Raw genomic sequence first — 20,283 nt, 5'->3', positions numbered from 1 at the left:
TTAGAACCGGGCAGGCATTCAATAAATGTTGCTCATGCACAAATTACAGTGAAAATTTAATCTTCAGGTATTTTCAATTATGTGATTTTTAAAAAAATAAATTTATTTATTTATGTTTTTGGATGCATTGGGTCTTCGTTGCTGCACGCGGGCTTTCTCTAGTTTCGGCGAGCAGAGGCTACTCTTCGATGCAGTGCGTGAGCTTCTCATTGCGGTGGCTTCTCTTGTTGCGGAGCACGGGCTCTAGGCGCCCGGGTTTCAGTAGTTGTGGCATGCGGGCTCAGTTGCTCCGTGGCATGTGGGATCTTCCCAGACAAGGGCTCGAACCTGTGTCCCCTGCATTGGCAGGCAGATTCTTAACCACTGCGCCACCAGGGAAGCCCTATGTGCTTTCTTAAGGACGTTTTACAATCACAAAACCACCATGTAATTCACATGTTCTGCAGTAAGACTGTCATGTGGTCAATCTTTTGTACATCAAAACAAACCACCCCCTGGTGGCGCAGTGGTTAAGAATCCGCCTGCCAATGCAGGGAACACGGGTTTAAGCCCTGGTCTGGGAAGATCCCACATACCGCGCAGCAGGTAAGCCCACAAGCCACAGCTACTGAATGAAGCCTGCGTGCCTAAAGCCTGTGTTCCACAACAAGAGAAGCCACCGCAATGAGAAGCCCGCGCACCGCAATGAAGAGTAGCCCCTGCTCGCCACAACTAAAGAAAGCCCATGCGCAGCAACGAAGACCCAACACAGCCAAAAATTAATTAATTAATTAATTTAAAAAACAAGCAAACAAAAAAAACCCAACTGCTCACCCCGATGACTGCAGCTTTGGAAATTATTATAATAGGGACAGATGGCTTGATTTTTGCCTCGCTCATGATTCTATACCTGTTTTTGAAGGACTACTTCCCAAAAGGTATCAGTTGTCACTTCAGTGATTAAACGCTGAGATGGGAACTGTGAAGAGTCACTTCCAATAAGATGCCTTTTCAAGGGACTGTAGAGAACGCTGAAGTTTTGAATGAAAGACTCTGAAAATAAGGAGAAAATGAGATCAGTTCTTCTCTCAGTACAAGGAGAGTAGCTGGCCTACTTTAAACTCCACATCTAAAAAATTGGGCTGGCTTCGCAGGCCCACATTTTTAACACTTCACCTACAGGCAAAACCCTGAACGAAGCCACCCGGGGGGACAGGGGGTAGCTTTGGCAGTAGTAACTCAGCAGACAGCACTTTAGCTAACAAAGCACCACTCGGTGTTCCGTGTTATACTATGCAGGGACTAGGAATTCGATGCTCCTTTTAAAAACAACACTGGTCCACAAATGGACACCTGAGACTGTATAAGTCATCAACACGCCACCATGGAGATCTCAACTATACCAAGACCTTTAAGCATAACTACCGATGCAGTAATTGCACAAGCTACTGTAATAGGGAAGGTGTTTAAATACTCATTAATTTAAGGATAAGGAGCTATGGTTTTTGTTTCCTTTATTAAAGTCCTTCAAGTTTCTTTCTTAAAAGGTTAAGAAAAATAAACTCAATTATATTTAGTGGAAAAACACATAAATAAAACCCATAAATAATCCCAAACCCTAACCTGAACCAACAGTTTTACCCTCCCCACCAACTCTACTATCTTCAGATTCCTTTGTATCATCTGAAGCAGCACTAATCTGAGTTTCACTTCTTTTTTTCTTCTTTTTTCTCTCCATTGCGAGGCCCTAGTGAACAATGATATATTCCGTGGAGGGCAGAGGACAGGAGGAAGGTCTTGTGAAGAGAATCCGTCATCAACATCTGACTGATACTTAGTTGGCTATGTTTTTGAAACATAAAACCAAGAATTATTTACTAATCTGAATGAAGCCTAAATTCTGAAACTGACCCAGAGACAGCTGACTTGAGTCAACTCTCCAAAACAACAATGAGGCACAGTGAATGTTTTTGGACGAGGACCCTGACAAATTTTGTCACCAACCACAGCACAAAGAACAACGGAGCTAGATGTTTCAGAGGAGATAAGAGAAGATGAAAAGAAATCGGAAGAAGGCTTCTTTCAGATTACCATTAAATTCAGGATGCACACATCACGAGCTAGCTCACTGAATGCTTGAGTATTAGAACAGAATGCAGGAAAATCCAATAAACACTTACTTTAAAAATACAGGCTTATTTCATTTTCAGAAAACTCAGTACAGTAAAATGTAACTAGGAAACATGAATTAGGAGCAATTTGTAGTATCAAAAGAGTACACACTTCCTAAAGTGACTGGTCACAGGGTTCCTCTAAGCACTCAGGAGGCTTCGTGTTTATAACATAAAGCCTTTTATTAACATAAGCCTTTTAACGTGTCTAATGTAAGAAACGAGCTTCACCTGGACTTAAAGGACGGCAGCTAAAATGACTATCATTTAGGGGCTTTGAGTTTACTCTTGCTTTCATACTCTCCAAAACTTGAAAATAAAAGGTTTCCCTCCCCACCAAATTCCTCCTGTCTCCATTTGGCAAATGCTAACTTTCCCCCATGTTTCCAACGAGGCTGAACTAACACGGCTTTTGAATTCTCACTTCCTTGTGTGCACATCAAGGATGGCAGCAAAGCCCTGGGAAAAGGACAGCATCGGTTAGTTCACTGCTGCTGCCAAGCCTAAGGGCAAGCTCTAGGATGTACTCCCATAATGGGGACTTACCCGCCACCGCCCCCCCCCAAAAAAGTGGGTTTTGCTGGTTTGCAACCTGACACTTATTGCACTTGACACTTGTTTGTTACAATCTAGGCACCCAAGGTCAGAGCAGCGTTTCTCAACTTGTTATAAAAGAGCAGCAGAACAAACTAGGTCTGGTGGCCTTGATGCCTAGACAGTTAAACCTGTGAGACAAAAAGGGGGGCCAGGTGGTTCTATCATTTCACTGCTTTCTGTTTAAGTACCTTTCGAATGAAGCCACTGTTGGGGCTCACGTTCATCAGCCCCTGGGGAGTTACCACCCAACCCGCTCTCCACCACCCTGTCTGTCACAGAGGCCAGGTTCCCCCCGGTCGCAGCTCATGCCACCATGGAAATGCGGCAGGCGCTGTCGATCAGGAACGCTGGACTCTTAGCCCCCAAGGGCTAAGTGAAAAACTTATCCAAAATTTGGAGTTAGGAAGTTTCTGTTCCATTTAATATACAAAATTAGCTTCTTTTAAAATTATGACCAGCTACAGTCTAAAGATTTCAAATGCGCTAAGAGCCAACCGTAATGAGATCCCTAAATAAAAGTTACCTATGTTAAGTTAAGCAAAGCATTAGGTTTGGGGAAGGAAACTGCCCACAGTACCTAGGGTGAACTTCATAAGAGCTTGTTTTGGATCCAAGACATAATGAGACTCTTCTTTCACGTCAACAATTGCAGCAAATCCTTTCACCCGAGCAGTGCTCGGAGCACCCAGCCTCTCTGCATACAACCAAAATAAATTGGAATCCAAAAGGTAGATGTTCAGGGTCTTGTTGGTTCTGCAGCTCAGGCCTATGAAGCTTGTGTTATCCACGTCCAGTTCAGGAAAGAGATACCTGTTCTCCTCAATGTGAGGAACGGAGCTTGGGGTATCAATCTCACATTTCTTCTCAAGGGAAGAAAATGCAATGGTCGGGGTTTCAAAGACATCTTGTTCAGAATCAATGAAGCCTGTCACGCCCCTGTTTATGGTCCTGCAACATGCAGTGTAGTAGCTGAAAGGGCTATAGAAACTTAGAAAATTCCTGCATTCTATGCTGTCTGATGCCACATGATAAAAGGTCTGCTCCTTGAGGTAGAAAGAATCCAGAGCTGCTGCCATCTCAAAAAAGCTGCACTGGGGCATGCCGACCGAGCTTGGCCTGAGGCCGCCGGCCGTCTGGTTGACACACAGTTCACACACGTTGTGGGTCCTGGAGATGGAGTGCCACTGGGGCAGCACCACGGTGTTGCAGCAGGGAGACTCCGTTATCAGCGGCGGGTCCGGCAGCTGGGCCGGGGGCTCAGGCGCCAGAGACTTGAACACCGGGGCGTCCACTCGCCGCAGGTGCTGAAGGAGCCGCTCCACCACCTGGTCCCCGTGACAGTTGTTGTACTCCAAGGCCACTTCGGTGATCTGAAACACAGGGCGGAGCTCATGAGAGGTGTGGGGGTGACTGAGGGACAGACCCCGTGGCTCTTAGACCTGGAAAGCATCTTGTCTGATTCACAAGAAGGAACCCTGGCTGGAAACACAGCATCAAACAGGAAGCTGTCACACCAAAAGCTATTAATAAAGAGGTTTGGGTTATTTTTCGGATCCTGTCACTCTGTTAACAAATACTGAACCACCTGTTCAGAGGCGGAAGGGGTCTTAGAGGGAGATGTCAGTCTACCCCATGATGGGGTGAAGTGGCTCACGCCACGACACACATCGAAGAACCAGGAACAGAATTTAAATCTCAACACCCAGTTGAGTGCACTTTCCTTTACATCCTTAAAACTCCTCGAGACGATGTCTTCTTTCTTCATCTTAAGTAAGTCTAAAAATTTCCCAAATATTTGATCCACTTGTTGATCCACCTAACAAGTGGATCAAATATTTCACAGCATATGTTTCCAAATAAATTCATGCCTCACAGGAGGCTACGAATTCAGCCTCTTCCAAACCATACTCAACCGTCTCGCCTTCCTCCTCCTGTACCACCCTTTCTAGAAAATGGCATCAACAAACTGGAAAAATCAGCTAACCCTCAATTTCTCCTCTGCATCACCCAAGCCTCCAATCCAGCCAGCTCTGACTTCAGCATCACGAAGCGGCCGCCCTTTGCACCCTCACAGTCACTGCCTCAACTCAGGCCCTCACGTGTCACAGAGTGCTGCCGTTTTCTCTCCCCCGCCTTAACTGAGCCTCCACACTGCCAACACTTATTTTTAAAAATACAGCCCTAAGCAGGAGACTCCTCTGCTAAATGACATTCGACGGCTCCCTATTACCTGGAGGGTAACCCTAACATAATCTGACCTGAGTCTGCCTTTCCGGTGTCACCCCACCACCTTTAGACCAGCCAGGCCCTTCCACAATGCCTTGCCTTCAGAGGCCTGGCCGGGGCCTCCTCCATCTGACAAACCTCAACACTCTCCCCAAGACCCTGCACCAGGATGGCTGCTCCAACAAAGCTAACACCCCCACCCTCCCCCATGAAGAGTCTACATCTTCAGGGTTAGTCCCAGAAGCCCTTCCCAGACAGTCTCCCAACTGTCTGTCAAGACATCCCTCTTCCCCACAGGCTTAAGGATCCTCACGGGCAGGGACCATGTTTGATTTATCCTGCTATCCCTGCAGCCTAGCTCAGAGCCCGAAACATAACAAATGGTCGATAAACAGCTGGTGAACGAAGGGCATCTCAGGATAAGTGCATGCTCCCACTTCTCGGGGAGATGAACCGCTTTACGCTCAGACCAGTGTTAGCCATTTAGATTCACATTTCACATTTCATTCCAAGGCTCTTCCATTTCCAAACTGAGTACCTTTCACCACCCAACAGCCACCCCAGGTCAATGAAAAAGATGAGCAAGTCATTATAATCCAAAGGCATTTATACTCCCTAAAATAGAACTGTGTGCTAACTTAAATCCCACCAAGGTTAGTTAAAAGGTGTCAAGTCACTCAGGATTTTGTTTCATTAAAGAGTGTGGGTGGGTGGGGGACTTCCCTGGTGGCGCAGTGGTTGGGAGTCCGCCTGCCGATGCAGGGGACACGGGTTCGTGCCCCGGTCCGGGAAGATCCCACATGCCGTGGAGTGGCTGGGCCCGTGAGCCATGGCCGCTGAGCCTGCGCGTCGGAGCTTGTGCTCCGCAACAGGAGAGGCCACAACAGTGAGAGGCCCGTGTACCGCAAAAAAAAAAAAGTGTGTGTGTGTTTGTGTGTGAGAAAACCATTTAATAAGTGCTTTTCCAATTTAAAAGAAAACCCAAATTTTATAACACATGATACTTATAGACAGAGTTAATTTAAGACATATGCGTTTGTACAGAAAAACAGATTGTTTGAATAGTTCTTCGGCATAAAAATGGTTACTTCAGATGATAAACCAGTGTTTTGGTTCTTTCCCCCGCACAAAAACATCTCAGACCTTTTTAAAGGATAAGGCTCTGACAGCACATTACACTAAAAAGGTCAAGCCCGCGTGATTCATAAATAGCCCAGCTGCCCTCATGCCCCATCCTGGTACTACTTTATATTCAAAGACATAATAGATTACCACCCCCAGTCCCCCCCACCAAAACCCACAAAAATTCAAGTACAGTCAGCCCTCCATATCCTCAGGTTCTGTATCTGCAATTCAAACAACCATGGATCGAAAATATTCAGGGGGAAAAATGCCAGAAAAGAAAGCTTGAATTTGCTGCACATAGGCAACTATTTACATACCATTTATATTACATCAGGTATCATAAGTAATCTTAGAGACGATTTAAAATATACGGAAGATGTGCATAGGTTATATACAAATACTATGCTATTTTACACATGGAACTTGAGTATGTTGGATTTTGGTATCTGCAGGGGGCCTGGAACCAACCCCACTGTGGATACCAGGGGACATCTGTATTTACCATGGATTTTTATGAAAAGTCCAAGTAGGAGTACACTGAGGAGAGCAAAACTTACGAGGTCTTCCTTCCTCATCTCTTTCATTCTTAATGTCTCTCACAAACAAAGCAGCCGTGTAAAGGATATTCTTAAGTGAAGAAAATATTTTATACAGTAATGCCCCTGAAAAGTGAGGAGTTCTTAGTTTTCTCCTATAAACTGAACCAGTTTTTACTGTTATATTCCTTTTTCATAACAGGCAGTTTTGAAAAGGCACTCCAGTTACATCCCGTATATGAATCACTTGATGTCACATTTAATTTCATGTGAACTAATAAGGAAAATTTGGCAAAAAACTTTAAATGTTTGCACTATAAATGCTTCCTTCCATTTTCGTTAATCAGAGAAATCTGTAAGTCTGGACAAGGTGCCTTTGTCCCCCAGACTCGTACGCAGTGGATGCCTCAGAGCAGCGCTGTGAAAGCTAAGAACCCGGGACTTCCCTGGTGGCTCAGTGGTTAAGAATCCACCTGCCAATGCAGGGGACATGGGTTCGAGCCCTGGTCCAGGAAGATCCCACATGCCACAGAGCAGCTAAGCCTGTGCGCCACAACTACTGAGCCTGCGTGCCGCAACTAATGAAGCCCGTGCGCCCAGAGCCTGTGCTCCGCAACAAGAGAAGCCACCGCAGTAAGAAGCCCACTCGCTGCAACTTGAGAAAGCCCCCATGCAGTAACGAAGACCCAATGCAGCCGAAAATAAAATTAATTAATAATAAAAATAATTCAAAAAAACAAGCTAAGAACCCACACAGAGTCTCTTCTGGCTGCGCTAAGAATTTCTTTTGATAAGCACACTGAGATGTCTCATGAGCTCTCCGGGACTCTCTGGAGACGCTGGGGTCAGGGGCCTGATGCCGTGCGCGGTACAGGCCGTGCTCTCCCGGGGGAAGGGTGGGGCACATGTGTGGAAGAGCAGCTGCCTGGTGCTGGCCTGGGCCTCACAGGGCAGTCCCCACATGGCCGTCCCTTACTGACTGACTCCCCTGCCCCGACTCTACAATGACCACTCTCTTCTCGACAAGGCAGGCCTCCTCCATCGCCTGCCCAAAGTTGGGCCTAAAAGCATAAATGGAAAAATAAGGCTTAAGGCTTAAATTCTTTTGGGGTCAAGGAGCCTTTGAGTTTAGAAGTCACCCTCATGTAAGGGAGGTGTTCACCCCTCCCACCCTGCCCAACCCCAAGGATGACTCCCTTACTTCTAGTCACTGTGTCACTCTTTCCATGGTCACACACCCCACTTCCCATCCCCAACACCACTGTCCAAGTTCAGCATCTTCCTACTTCTCACTTTTCTGGAACACGGCTGCTAGGAAAACTTTAATAATGGCAACACAGCTCTGCTGACAGCGCTCCATTATCAGATTTTGACGGCTACGATTAATCCTGGAGTCCTCAAAGAAACACCCAAAAGCCTCTCCTCCAGTGTTTTTTTTCTGGGTCTTCTTCAATCAGTCCTTTATGGAGACCATACAACCTGTCCTATTTCCTAATATCTAAACCCGTCGCCCCCTGCCCACCCCCGTGCCTTTGCTCAGGCTATTCCTTCCCTTAAGTTGCTCTCAGCCCATCACAATTCTAGCCACCCCTGAAGGCCTGTCTCAAACACTCATCCCTCCCACAGCCCCCTCCTGCCTCCCTCCTGCCCAGCCCCCAGCTTCCCGGGACAGCACCCACTCTCCTCCAGTTCCTCCTGGGGCTGAGCACACTCTGCCTTGAATTATAAGCAGGTTCTTGCTCCCCTACCAGACAGGCCTCTGAGACCATGAGACCAAGGCTCTGCCTTCTCCATTTTTCTCCACCGTGGCTCCCTGGCACAGTGCTCCATAAACGTTTGCTAAAGGGGCCTGAAATGAACAGGAAAATGTACTGCACTTGGCTGAGTAATCCATAACACTAAGATGCCACCTGGTTTAACCACAGGCTGTGATTAAGGGACTCTCTTCACCTCACAGGGACACTAAGAGCCCGGAGGAAAGGAGCTGTGGGCAAAACCTTGATAAACAAAGACAGAGGAGTACAGGGAGATGGGGGAGACACTCACCCAGAAACAAAGAGTTGGAAAGCAAGTGTCTCCCACCAGGTGTCTAAATCCAAGCACAACTCCCCAGAGGAACTGGGCTCCAGTCACAAAATACCACACAACCCAGAACCCCGACATGCCCAAGCCAGACAAGACAGAATTCTCCAGGAGGAAACTTTAAAAGTTAAAGTAAAAATCCACAACCATGGCTAATACCTTGGTTGAAAACCCCACCTTTCCTACAAAGAGCTTTAAGGGCTCTTAATACTAGAGTGTCTTAGTTCATAAAATAACTGTGTAGTGAAGATTTTCTAAAGAAATTAAGTCTTATTACTTCAAGTCCTCCCTAATCAGAGAATAAACAAAGCTATTTCATCTTCTCTTCTTTCCTCCTCTAAGCCATGGTAGCAGCATTCACTCAGAAGGCCCCCAGCAGGGATAATAACTTCAACAAAGAGGCTCCAGAGCAGCCAAGTGAGGGGTCTGGCCTGGCCTGCCGGTTCCCTCAGGAAAGAAGAATCCTGCCTCCCGGCTCCCTCAGGAAAGCAGGCCATCAGGCTCATGTGGAGGGCTTGGGAGAGGCAGCATCTAGGCAGCCTGGCCAGTGATTCACTGGCTGCCTGAAATTGGTTTTGGCCAATTAAGGGATCCTTGAGGGAAGGAAAAAATAAAACTCCCAGTAAATCCAATTTAGCAATCCCAGGCGTTCTCGGCTGATTGTTATTGCTCTAAGTGCCTCAAACAATCCCATGTATAAAATAAACTCACACCCAGAGACAGTGAATGCACCAGATGAAGCAGAAAAGGCAGCAGGGAGGGGCTGACTCCTGATGGCGGTTGTCTCCGAAAACTGCTCTGTGAGACATGCAAGGTTTAGAAAAACATGGGATCCCAAGGTCACCACCACTGCTGCTGGCTGCTGGGCTGAGAGTGGCCAGGGCCAACAGTCTGATCAAACCCCCGCGACAACAGAATCCCAAAGGCCACACTAAACCCTGCCACACTAAACCCTACCATCCCCTCTGCCCCTCTCCCGGGCATCCGTCACCGCAGGAAGAGAGCCATCTGGTCCTTTTCCAGAGAGGCACAGTTTGCCTTCCCTGTCCCCTCCGACTCAGCAGACCTGAGCAGCCGTCAGTAATGTGGCCAGAGAGGCTGTGGTGAGTCCTACCCAAGGCACGGGCTCTCCTGCTCACTTACGGGAGAAAGAAGTAACACCACAGAAACGCAGCAGCTGCTCCTGGCGGCTGCTCGGCGGCTAGGGGAAACTCTCATCGCGGAATGAGAAAAGGCTAAGTTAATGAGTTTCTCCGACTCCTCATGAGACACCTTTTACCATTATGACTCTTACCTCATCTATTAAAGGATGACTTTCGGCTAAGGGATTAAAAGGTATAAATACAAAAAGTGCTGGTCCCTTCTTCAGTTCATTGTTCAGCAGGAGACTCTTGCCGCCGTGTGGCCGCAGCCATCGAAGGAGCAGCTCTCGGTTTTCTAAGGCCCACTTATAGATGTTCTCAGCTGTGTAGTTGATGACCTCCCTGGGAAAGACCTGGGAAGGACAAACGCACAGAGGATAAAAAGCAGGGCAGGATCAAAGCACATCCTCAGCCCCGTCCTCAACCCCACACTTCACAGGTGAGGAAAATGAGGCTCAGAGCAGTGACATGACCTGTCCCTGCCTGTGCAGCTAAACCCTGGCTCTACTTCTCCAGACAGAGCGCTTCCTCACAAGCAGCTCAGAAAAGCAAAAGCAGCTGTAAGAGGTGACTTGCATATCATGTGGTTCACCTTTTTCCCTTTAGACAGACTCGTCTATCAACAAATAAGCCTCCTTGCCTGCTGCTGGCAACAATGACCTCTACCACCCTGCGCAAGGGGAGCTCTAAGGGAACAGAAATGATGGAGTCAAGGATAATTTTTACCTTGGTAAAATCATGTTTAACTTGGTCCCTGGGGACCCTCTGTTAGGGCAGAAGTTTGGATCTGCCTTGCTCACATGTACCCCCAGTGACCAGAACACCTGGCACAGAGCGGGAACTCAACAAATATTTGCATGAATCCATGAGTGACCTAGAACTTGTACAAGGCCACGGATCACATTTTATGTGTACAGAATGAAGGAGAGATACACCTAGATTTTCTGCTTTGTTTTCCTATAATAATCAAGAGTATGTCAACACAAAATTATTTTTGAAATTCCAGTGATATAAATCACTGGGTTTCAAACAAAACTCCCCACAGAATGCTTTGGAGAGTTCCACAAAATGAGGTATTTTACACTCCCCAAAATACAGGTTTAAATTGGCTTACAACAAAGATGTCCACTGCTTTTATTTTTTAAAAATACTGGTATCCCAGTATTATTTCATTTGCTAAAAGGAATTCTACTGCTACACCAACCAACCAACCTTAAAAAGTATGGAACTGATGCAGTAAACCCAATATCTTTTTCAGTATCATTCTCAGTCCTACCTTCTTTTCTCCGTCTATTTAAAATTTCTTCCTCAGTACCCTTTACTATACATAAACATGATATATGTTGGTTGTATAGCATGCTATAAAGGAAGGATGAAGGAAAAGGATAGCAAAGGCAGATGAAGTCAAAAGAAGCTTAGACAAAAAAAAAAAAAAAAAGAAGCTTAGACAGAGAAACAAGGAGAGTGGGTGGGTGGTCGGAGAAACCATCACAGTGGTGATTCCCAAAGTGGGATGGTGGGAGTCTGAAAAAACATAATCAACATTTCTATCTGGAAAACACAGAAATACATTTGACTTTGGGAATATAAACTGCGAGAAGTAAAGCCATCTGGGATATAGAGATATGCAGAAGCCAGGGTGACTGGCACTGAGGGCGCCCCCCAGGAGGGTCTAACAGCATGAGGCCTGCACACTGAGCCGAGGGGAGCGTGGGATTAAAGGGCTGGGCACACTGGGTATGGGAGATCTGGTCTTCACTCGACCTGTAAGTCACTGACACCATCAATGAAGTCAGAGAGAGAAAATACTGAAGAAAAATAAACTCAGTGCTGAGACTGAGGAAGTAGCAATAAACAGAGCAGAAGCACAGCACTAAGCAGGATACAGGTCAAAAGCTCAGAAACAGCTGAGCTGGGGCTGGTCCATCAGAAAGCAAATAAAATCAGGGAACAAAGACAACAATGGAAAACGAGGCTCTCTGGGGCGGAAAGCCAACAACTTCTCACTGTGACTTGACAAGAACTTCAAAATCCATTTCATCAGCTAAAGGAGAAAAGCATGTCACATTACTACTCTTGATAAATGGAACAAATGAAGAAAGAACATTGCCCAAAGGAAGCTTAACCTCTGAGAACATGGGCCCAGAGTAACACTTCTCCAACAGAGTAACTCTGCAATTTCATCCAAGAAGGAAAACTAACAAGGCTGTATCAAAATCTAAGAATATAAACAGAATTTCTAGATGTTAAATCCAAGAGCCCTCTAATGCATGAGTTCTAAATCAGGGGCATGGGCTCTACAGAGGGGCTGTAGGGACTCTCAGTTTGCAATATAAAATCATGTGCACTCCCCTAGAGAGAGTATCCATAGATCTTATCCAATTCTCAAAGAAGTCTGTGATCCAAACAAGGTTAAGAACCACTGCGCTAATATAAACGTGATTTCAAAATACTTACAAGTGATGTGTTGAAATGTCTATGTAAATACACACTTCCAGAGTGTACTAAGGATACCAGTTTCGCAAGATGTTTATTTGTGATAACCCCAAATCGTACTGTTCCTAGGTAATCTGAAACAGAAAATTTTCCTTTATTAAAAAGAAAAAGCCTATGCCTTAAAACAACCACAAAACCCAGTGATCAAATCCTGACACACAAATTCCCCAGAGCAAAGCTCTTTTTGGGCACCTAGCCTAGACAGAAAAGGAGAAGCCGAAGAAACAACCTCCTGAAACAGACCTCATGTCTACTCCTGTGCACCTGTCTCTGACAAGCACTTGCACTGTGTCCGTCCGTGTCCGCCCGACTCGCTAGCCCCACCCAGGCACATGCTGTTCTGTCTGGACACTTCCACGGCCAATTCCTTCTCATCATTCAGATCTCAGCTCTGACCCCACCTTCTCTGAGAAGCCCTCCCTGACCACCCGCCTCCGGGAAAACACTCAGAGGATGGTCTGGAAGGGGAAACTGGGGCTCCCTCCTGACTCAGGTCCTCTCTCTACCATTACTCTAATTTTTGTTGTTGTTGTTGTGGTACGCGGGCCTCTCACTGTTGTGGCCTCTCCCGCTGCAGAGCACAGGCTCTGGACGCACAGGCTCAGTGGCCATGGCTCACGGGCCCAGCCACTCCGCGGCATGTGGGATCTTCCCGGACCGGGGCACGAACCCGTGTCCCCTGCATCGGCAGGTGGACTCTCAACCACTGCGCCACCAGGGAAGCCCTACTCTAATTTTTTAATAGCACTTATTAACTGGTACATAATCCTACTGATTTATTTAGATTTTCTTTGGTCCAACTTCCTCTTAAGTTCTGTGAAATCAGAAACCTTGTTTATTGCTGTTACCCCAGCACCTAAAGCAGTGTCTGGGCATCTGCATATTGACCTCTTGATTAATAAATATTAGTTAAATGAATCAATCTAGCATATATAGTAACTCATATAAATTAGTAAGAAAAAGAAAGCAGTTAAAAATGGTCAAATCACAGAAAAGGAAATATAAAAGGCTAAAAATACACTCAACCTCACTATTTCAGAGGAAAGCAAATGAGAACAAAATGCCACTTTTCACCTTCAAAATGCCCAAAATTTGAGACACAGGAAATATCAAATATTGATGACCAGCAGAGAAACGAGTACTCTGATGCAAAGCTGGTGGAAAGGGTAAAATGGCAGCCGCTTGGGAGAGCATCTGCTGTAGTGACCACAGTGGGACAGGGACACAGCCTGCAGCCCCACTTCTTAGTGTCTACACATGTGCACCAAGAGACAAGCAAGGACAGTCACCAAGAAGTACTCTGCAGCTGTTAAAAACAGTGGGGCAGGGCTATCTATACAACATGAATAGATTTTCTAAGACACGTATGAGTAAAAAAGCAAGCTGAAGAAAGATAAAGTATACCTTTTATGTGGAAAAAAGCGTCACACACAAAATGTTTTCCCCTACAGGCACGTATGTTTAGAAATGTATACAGAATCTGAAAGGATAATAAAAATTGTTTCATGTTGGGGGATGGAGATCAAAGGGGACTTTACCCTTAGGTGTGAAGCTTTCTTTCTCCCCCCCAAGGAGTATATTTAATGTAATATTTGTGTGATTAAGAACTGACTAAACTATCTAGTATTTAAAGGAGGTGGATAAGACGGTGTAGGAAAAGGTGCATTCTTTCCTATCCCCTTTCTGCTTTATTAGCAAACGTTAAATAAAATATCAGTTAAACTTTAAATGCTACCAACTGATATCTAAGTAGTTAAAATATGAAGGTGCTAAACACACGAAGTTTCTAGCTTAACCACAAGGCCCATCTTCCAGCAGTGGCGGCATCTTCCTCTCAGAGGAGGAGTGGCTGTTGAGGATGAGGTGAGAGTGACCGTGTCCCTAATGGCAGCTGGACAATCTAGCACAGACCTGATGAGTTTAAAATGGCACAAAACCAAAGAAACACAAGAAGAGTAAATCAGAAATGGGGCTTCCCTGGTGGCACAGTGGCTAAGACTCCACGCTCCCAATGCAGGGGGCCCGGGTTCAATCCCTGATCAGGGAACTGGATCCCGCGTGCCGCAACAAAGATCCCGTGCATTGCAATTCTAAGACCTGGCACAGCCAAATAAAAATAAGTAAATAAATAAATATTAAAGAAAAAAAAGAGGGCTTCCCTGGTGGCGCAGTGGTTGAGAGTCCGCCTGCCGATGCAGGGGACACGGGTTCATGCCCTGGTCTGGGAAGATCCCACATGCCGCGGAGCGGCTGGGCCCGTGAGCCATGGCTGCTGAGCCTGCGCGTCCGGAGCCTGTGCTCCGCAACGGGAGAGGCCACATCAGTGAGAGGCCCACGTACCGCAAAAAAAAAAAAAAAAAAAAAAAAAGAAAAAAAAGAATAAACCAGAAATGACGGAAATGGCTTACTTACAGGGTGGGTGGCAAAGAGGGGGTGGGTAATGGGAACTGGAGAACAGGGGTGAGGCAGCCTGACCTTCCTCTGAGTATCAGAACCATGGCAAAGCTCACAGCCTTCACACACGCAAAAACTAAAATCATGATACCAACTAGCATGTGTGGGGATCCAGTGGGGAACAACAAGCACTAACAAACCAACCTAGCTGTACTGCAAATGCATCACACCTCAGTGAAGGGGTGGTGAGTGGGGAGAAAGAACTGAACCAGAAGAGAACAGCAAACGGTATCTTGACTGAATACTATAAAACTAAAGACAATGAGAGCCAGGCTTCTCAGGGCAGGAGAAAAGTTACATACGAAGAGGGGAAAGCTAAAATGAACTCTGCGGTGTTAGATTGGAATCAGAAAAAATTAGTATAAACTTATGACCTTTTGTATAACCTTACGACTTATGACACAGATAACAGATATAGAACTATGGAGGCATGCATGTGTGTGGGTATAAATACATATATGTCCTAGCTCTTTCTGCTGAAAGGGCCTAGAAGTAATGACACCTAATACTGAAGAGCATATCTTGTACCCAGATCTGGGTTTCTAAATGTCACTCTCCAATAAAAAGAAACCAGGGCTTCTTGGAGAAGAGGCTGATCCCAGAGCTGGGGCAAAGGAAGTACAAGATGAGCCTGAAACATCTTGTCAAGTCAGAACGAAAGATGTGCTCATAAAAGGAGGGAGATATGTTCAAAGGACACAGGCGCCAACCCAAGATGCTCCTAATGCCCAAAGCCAGAACAGTTTGAGCAACAAAATAAACAACCAGTATTTTTCGAAAGTGTCAATATCATGAAAGACAAGGAAAGAGTGAGGAATTGTTATAGGAGGAGACTAATTAAATGTGATGTAGGATCCCAGATCAGATCCTGGAACAGAAAACAGTCATTAGTGAAAACACTGGCAAAATTCAATAACGTCTGCAGTTTAGTTAATAATCCTGTACCAATGTTAATTTCTTAGTTTTGGCAAAAGCACCCTAACAAATGGTTAAATAATATGTTAACAATGGGGGAAGCTAAGTGAAGGCAGGACGTTAGGAAACTCCCTGTTCTATTCTTCCAACTTTTCTGCAAGCATAAAATTAGTTCAAAATTTAAATTTAAAAAAATGGCATAGGGCTTCCCTGGTGGCGCAGTGGTTGAGAGTCCGCCTGCCGATGCAGGGGACACGGGTTCGTGCCCCGGTCCGGGAAGATCCCACATGCCGCGGAGCGGCTAGGCTCGTGAGCCATCGCCGCTGAGCCTGCGCATCCAGAGCCTGTGCTCCGCAACGGGAGAGGCCACAACAGTGAGAGGCCCGCATACCGGAAAAAAAAAAAAAAAAAAAAAAAGGCATAACATATAAGTTCAGATTCCAAAGCTGTCAGAAGAAAAAGCAGGACCCAAGAGAGGACATGAATTGGTAGAAGCAAAGACATCACTCTCCAGGAGAGGGCTGAATTTTGGTAGACTGGCATCGATAAAGAGAAGAGTGAAGGAAAAGCAGCCAGTAGGAAACTCATTTGATAGTCCGCCAAAGTCACCAACATGATTTATTGGAGCAGAGGAATAAGTAGTGACAGCTTGACTCAAAAGTTGAAAGGGTTCATTCAAAAACCTGTTTAACTGCATTAATAAGAATGGACAGGGCTTCCCTGGTGGCGCAGTGGTTGAGAGTCTGCCTGCCGATGTAGAGGACGCAGGTTCGTGCCCTGGTCCGGGAAGATCCCACATGCCGTGGAGCGGCTGGGCCCATGAGCCATGGCCGCTGAGCCTGCACGTCCAGAGTCCGTGCTGTGCAGCGGGAGAGGCCACAACAGTGAGAGGCCCGCGTACCGCAAAAAAAAAAAAAAAAAGAATGGACAGCTGCCTGCACAGAGCAGATTCTAACATGCCCAAACATGTTATAATTTCAAAATTTTATTTTTTACAGAGAAATTTACAAAAATCACACATTTTTAAAGTTCCTGCATATAGTGGAAATCTTGCTGGAAGAAGCAGCTTAAGTTTGCAGTCCCATGTGTACAAGGAGTACATGAATTAGCAGAGGAAGTTTACAGTGTCAAAATGACACAAGAAAGTAACACTTCTCATCTCCATATCCAGAACATTCTGTTAAGCAGGGCTCCAGGGCTTTCTACAATAGGGGCCTTTGTCATTTATAAAATGAGTAATTTTGTCCTAAAATTAATGAAGCTTTAATACTGTAATTAAGGTCTTTGAATGTGTTAATAATTAAAAATAAATTCAGAATCATGCTCTCCCCTCCCCCAACAATGGTCCAACACAACAGCATGATCCTATTCAGTTAATAATAATATGGGCTTCCCTAGTGGCACAGTGGTTGAGAGTCTGCCTGGCGATGCAGGGGACATGGGTTCGTGCCCCGGTCTGGGAAGATCCCACATGCCGCGGAGCAGGCTAGGCCCGTGAGCCATGGCCACTAAGCCTGCGCGTCCGGAGCCTGTTCTCCGCAACAGGAGAGGCCACAACAGTGAGAGGCCCGCGTACTACAAAAAAAATAATAAATCAATAAAATAATAATAAAATCTCCAAACTTGCACAAGTCTCTTAGATAGCCTCATCCACCAGAGTGCAGACAGCAGAAGAACTACAATCCTGCAGCCTGTGGAACAAAAACCACATTCACAGAAAGATAGACAAGATGAAAAGGCAGAGGGCTATGTACCAGATGAAGGAACAAGATAAAACCCCAGAAAAACAACTTAATGAAGTAGAGATAGGCAACCTTCCAGAAAAATAATTCAGAATAATGATAGTAAAGATGATCCAGGACCTCGGAAAAAGAATGGAGGCAAATATCGAGAAGATGCAAGAAATGTTTAACAAAGACCTAGAAGAATTAAAAAACAAACAAACAGAGATAAACAATACAATAACTGAAATGAAAACTACACTAGAAGAAATCAATAGCAGAATAACAGGCAGAAGAACGGATAAGTGACCTGGAAGACAGAATGGTGGAATTCACTGCTGAACAGAATAAAGAAAAAAGAATGAAAAGAAATGAAGACAGCCTAAGAGACCTCTGGGACAACATTAAACGCAAAAACATTCGCATTATAGGGGTCCCAGAAGGAGAAGAGAGAAAGGACCCAAGAAAATATTTGAAGAGATTATAGTCGAAAACTTCCCTAACATGGGAAAGGAAATCCAGGAAGTGTAGGGAGTCCCATACAGGATAAACCCAAGGAGAAACATGCCAAGACACGCAGTAATCAAATTGGCAAAAATTAAAGACAAAGAAACATTACTGAAAGCAGCAAGGGAAAAATGGCAAATAACATACAAGGGAACTCCCTTAAGGTTAACAGCTGTTTTCTCACCAGAAACTCTACAAGCCAGAAGGGAGTGGCATGATATACTTAAAGTGATGAAAGGGAAGAACCTACAACCAAGATTACTCCACCCAGCAAGGATCTCATTCAGATTGGATGGAGAAATCAAAAGCTTTACAGACAAGCGAAAGCCAAGAGTTCAGCACCACCAAAACAGCTCTACAACAAATGCTAAAGGAACCTCTCTAAGTGGGAAAGAGAAGAAAAGGACCTACAAAAACAAACCCAAAACATTTAAGAAAATGGTAATAGGAACATACATATCGATAATTACCTTAAACGTGAATGGATTAAATGCTCCAACCAAAAGACACAGGCTTGCTGAACAGTTACAAAAACAAGACCCATATATATGCTGTCTACAAGAGACGCACTTCAGACCTAGGGGCACATACAGACTGAAAGTGAGGGGATGGAAAAAGATATTGCATGCAAATGGCAATCAAAAGAAAGCTGGAGTAGCAATACTCATATCCGATAAAATACTTTAAAATAAAGAATGTTACAAGAGACAAGGGAGGACACTACATAATGATCAAGGGATCAATCCAAGAAGAAGATATAACAATTATAAATATATATGTCCCCAACATAGGTGCACCTCAATACATAAGGCAACTGCTAACAGCTATAAAAGAGGAAATCGACAGTAACACAATACTAGTGGGGGACTTTAATAACACCTCAGTTACACCAATGGACAGATCATCCAAACAGAAAATTAACAAGGAAAGACAAGATTTAAATGACACAATAGACCAGATAGATTTAATTGATATTTATAGGACATTCCATCCAAAAACAGTAGATTACACTTTCTTCTCAAGTGCACACAGAACATTCTCCAGGACAGATCACATCTTGGGTCACAAATCAAGCCTCAGTAAATTTAAGAAAACTGAAATCATATCAAGCATCTTTTCTGACCACAATGCTATGAGACTAGAAGTGAATTACAGGGAAAAAAACGTAAAAAACAAACACATGGAGGCTAAACAATACGTTACTAAATAACCAAGAGATCACTGAAGAAATCAAAAAATACCTAGAGACAAATGACAATGGAGACACGACGACCCAAAACCTATGGGATGCAGCAAAAGCAGTTCTAAGAGGGAAGTTTATAGCAATACAAGCCTACCTCAAGAAACAAAAAAATCTCAAATAAACAATCTAACCTTGCACCTAAAGGAACTAGAGAAAGAAGAACAAACAAAACCCAAAGTTAGCAAAAGGAAAGAAATCATAAAGATCGGAGCAGAAATAAATGAAATAGAAACAAAGAAAACAATAGCAAAGATCAATAAAACTAAAAGTTGGTTCTTTGAGAAGATAAATAAAATTGATAAACCATTAGCCAGACTCATCAAGAGGGAGAAGACTCAAGTCAATAAAATTAGAAATGAAAAAGGAGAAGTTATGACACCACAGAAATACAAAGCATCCTAAGAGACTACTACAAGCAACTCTATGCCAATAAAATGGACAACCTGGAAGAAATGGACAAATTCTTAGAAAGGTAGAACCTTCCAAGACTGAACCAGGAAAAAATAGAAAATATGAACAGACCAATCATAAGTAATGAAATTGAAACTGTGATAAAAAATCTTCCAACAAACAAAAGTCCAGGACCAGATGGCTTCACAGGTGAATTCTATCAAACATTTAGAGAAGAGCTAACACCCATCCTTCTCAAACTCTTCCAAATAACTGCAGAGGAAGGAACACTCCCAAAATCATTCTATGAGGTCACCATCACCCTTATACCAAAACCAGACAAAGATACTACAAAAAAAGAAAATTACAGACCAATATCACTGATGAATATAGATGCAAAAATCCTCAACAAAATACTAGCAAACAGAATCCAACAACATACTAAAAGATCATACACCATGATCAAGTGGGATTTATCCCAGGGATGCAAGGACTCTTCAATATATGCAAATCAATCAATGTGATAAACCATATTAACAAACTGAAGAACAAAAACCATATGATCATCTCAATAGATGCAGAAAAAGCTTTTGACAAAATTCAACACCCATTTATGATAAAAATTCTCCAGAAAGTGGGCAAAGAGGAAACCTACCTCAACATAATAAAGAAAAAAAAAATCTCAATGAACTGTTAGCC

General features: G+C 44.5%; 1 protein-coding gene across 5 annotated transcripts in view; it reads right to left on the bottom strand.

Moving 5' to 3' along the window:
- The window catches only part of TXNDC11 (thioredoxin domain containing 11), a 68,136-nt gene that overhangs the window by 10,503 nt on the left and 37,350 nt on the right, over positions 1-20,283 (bottom strand). For all 5 annotated transcript variants that reach the window (XM_022552323.3, XM_089896152.1, XM_089896155.1 and 2 more), the window contains 4 exons: positions 12,316-12,428; positions 10,011-10,211; positions 3,325-4,117; positions 890-1,032 (listed from right to left, as the gene is read on the bottom strand). In XM_022552323.3, coding sequence (XP_022408031.1) covers positions 890-1,032; positions 3,325-4,117; positions 10,011-10,211; positions 12,316-12,428 — 1,250 coding nt within the window. The remainder of the gene's footprint in view (positions 1-889; positions 1,033-3,324; positions 4,118-10,010; positions 10,212-12,315; positions 12,429-20,283) is intronic.

The sequence above is a fragment of the Delphinapterus leucas genome, chromosome 15 (assembly GCF_059928025.1).
Source record: "Delphinapterus leucas isolate spDelLeu-1000000601 "Yukka" chromosome 15, BTC_Dleu_Yukka2, whole genome shotgun sequence".
Taxonomy (NCBI): Eukaryota; Metazoa; Chordata; class Mammalia; order Artiodactyla; family Monodontidae; genus Delphinapterus; species Delphinapterus leucas.
Note: the sequence above shows the minus strand (reverse complement) of the source record. Positions and strands in the feature narration are given on the sequence as shown.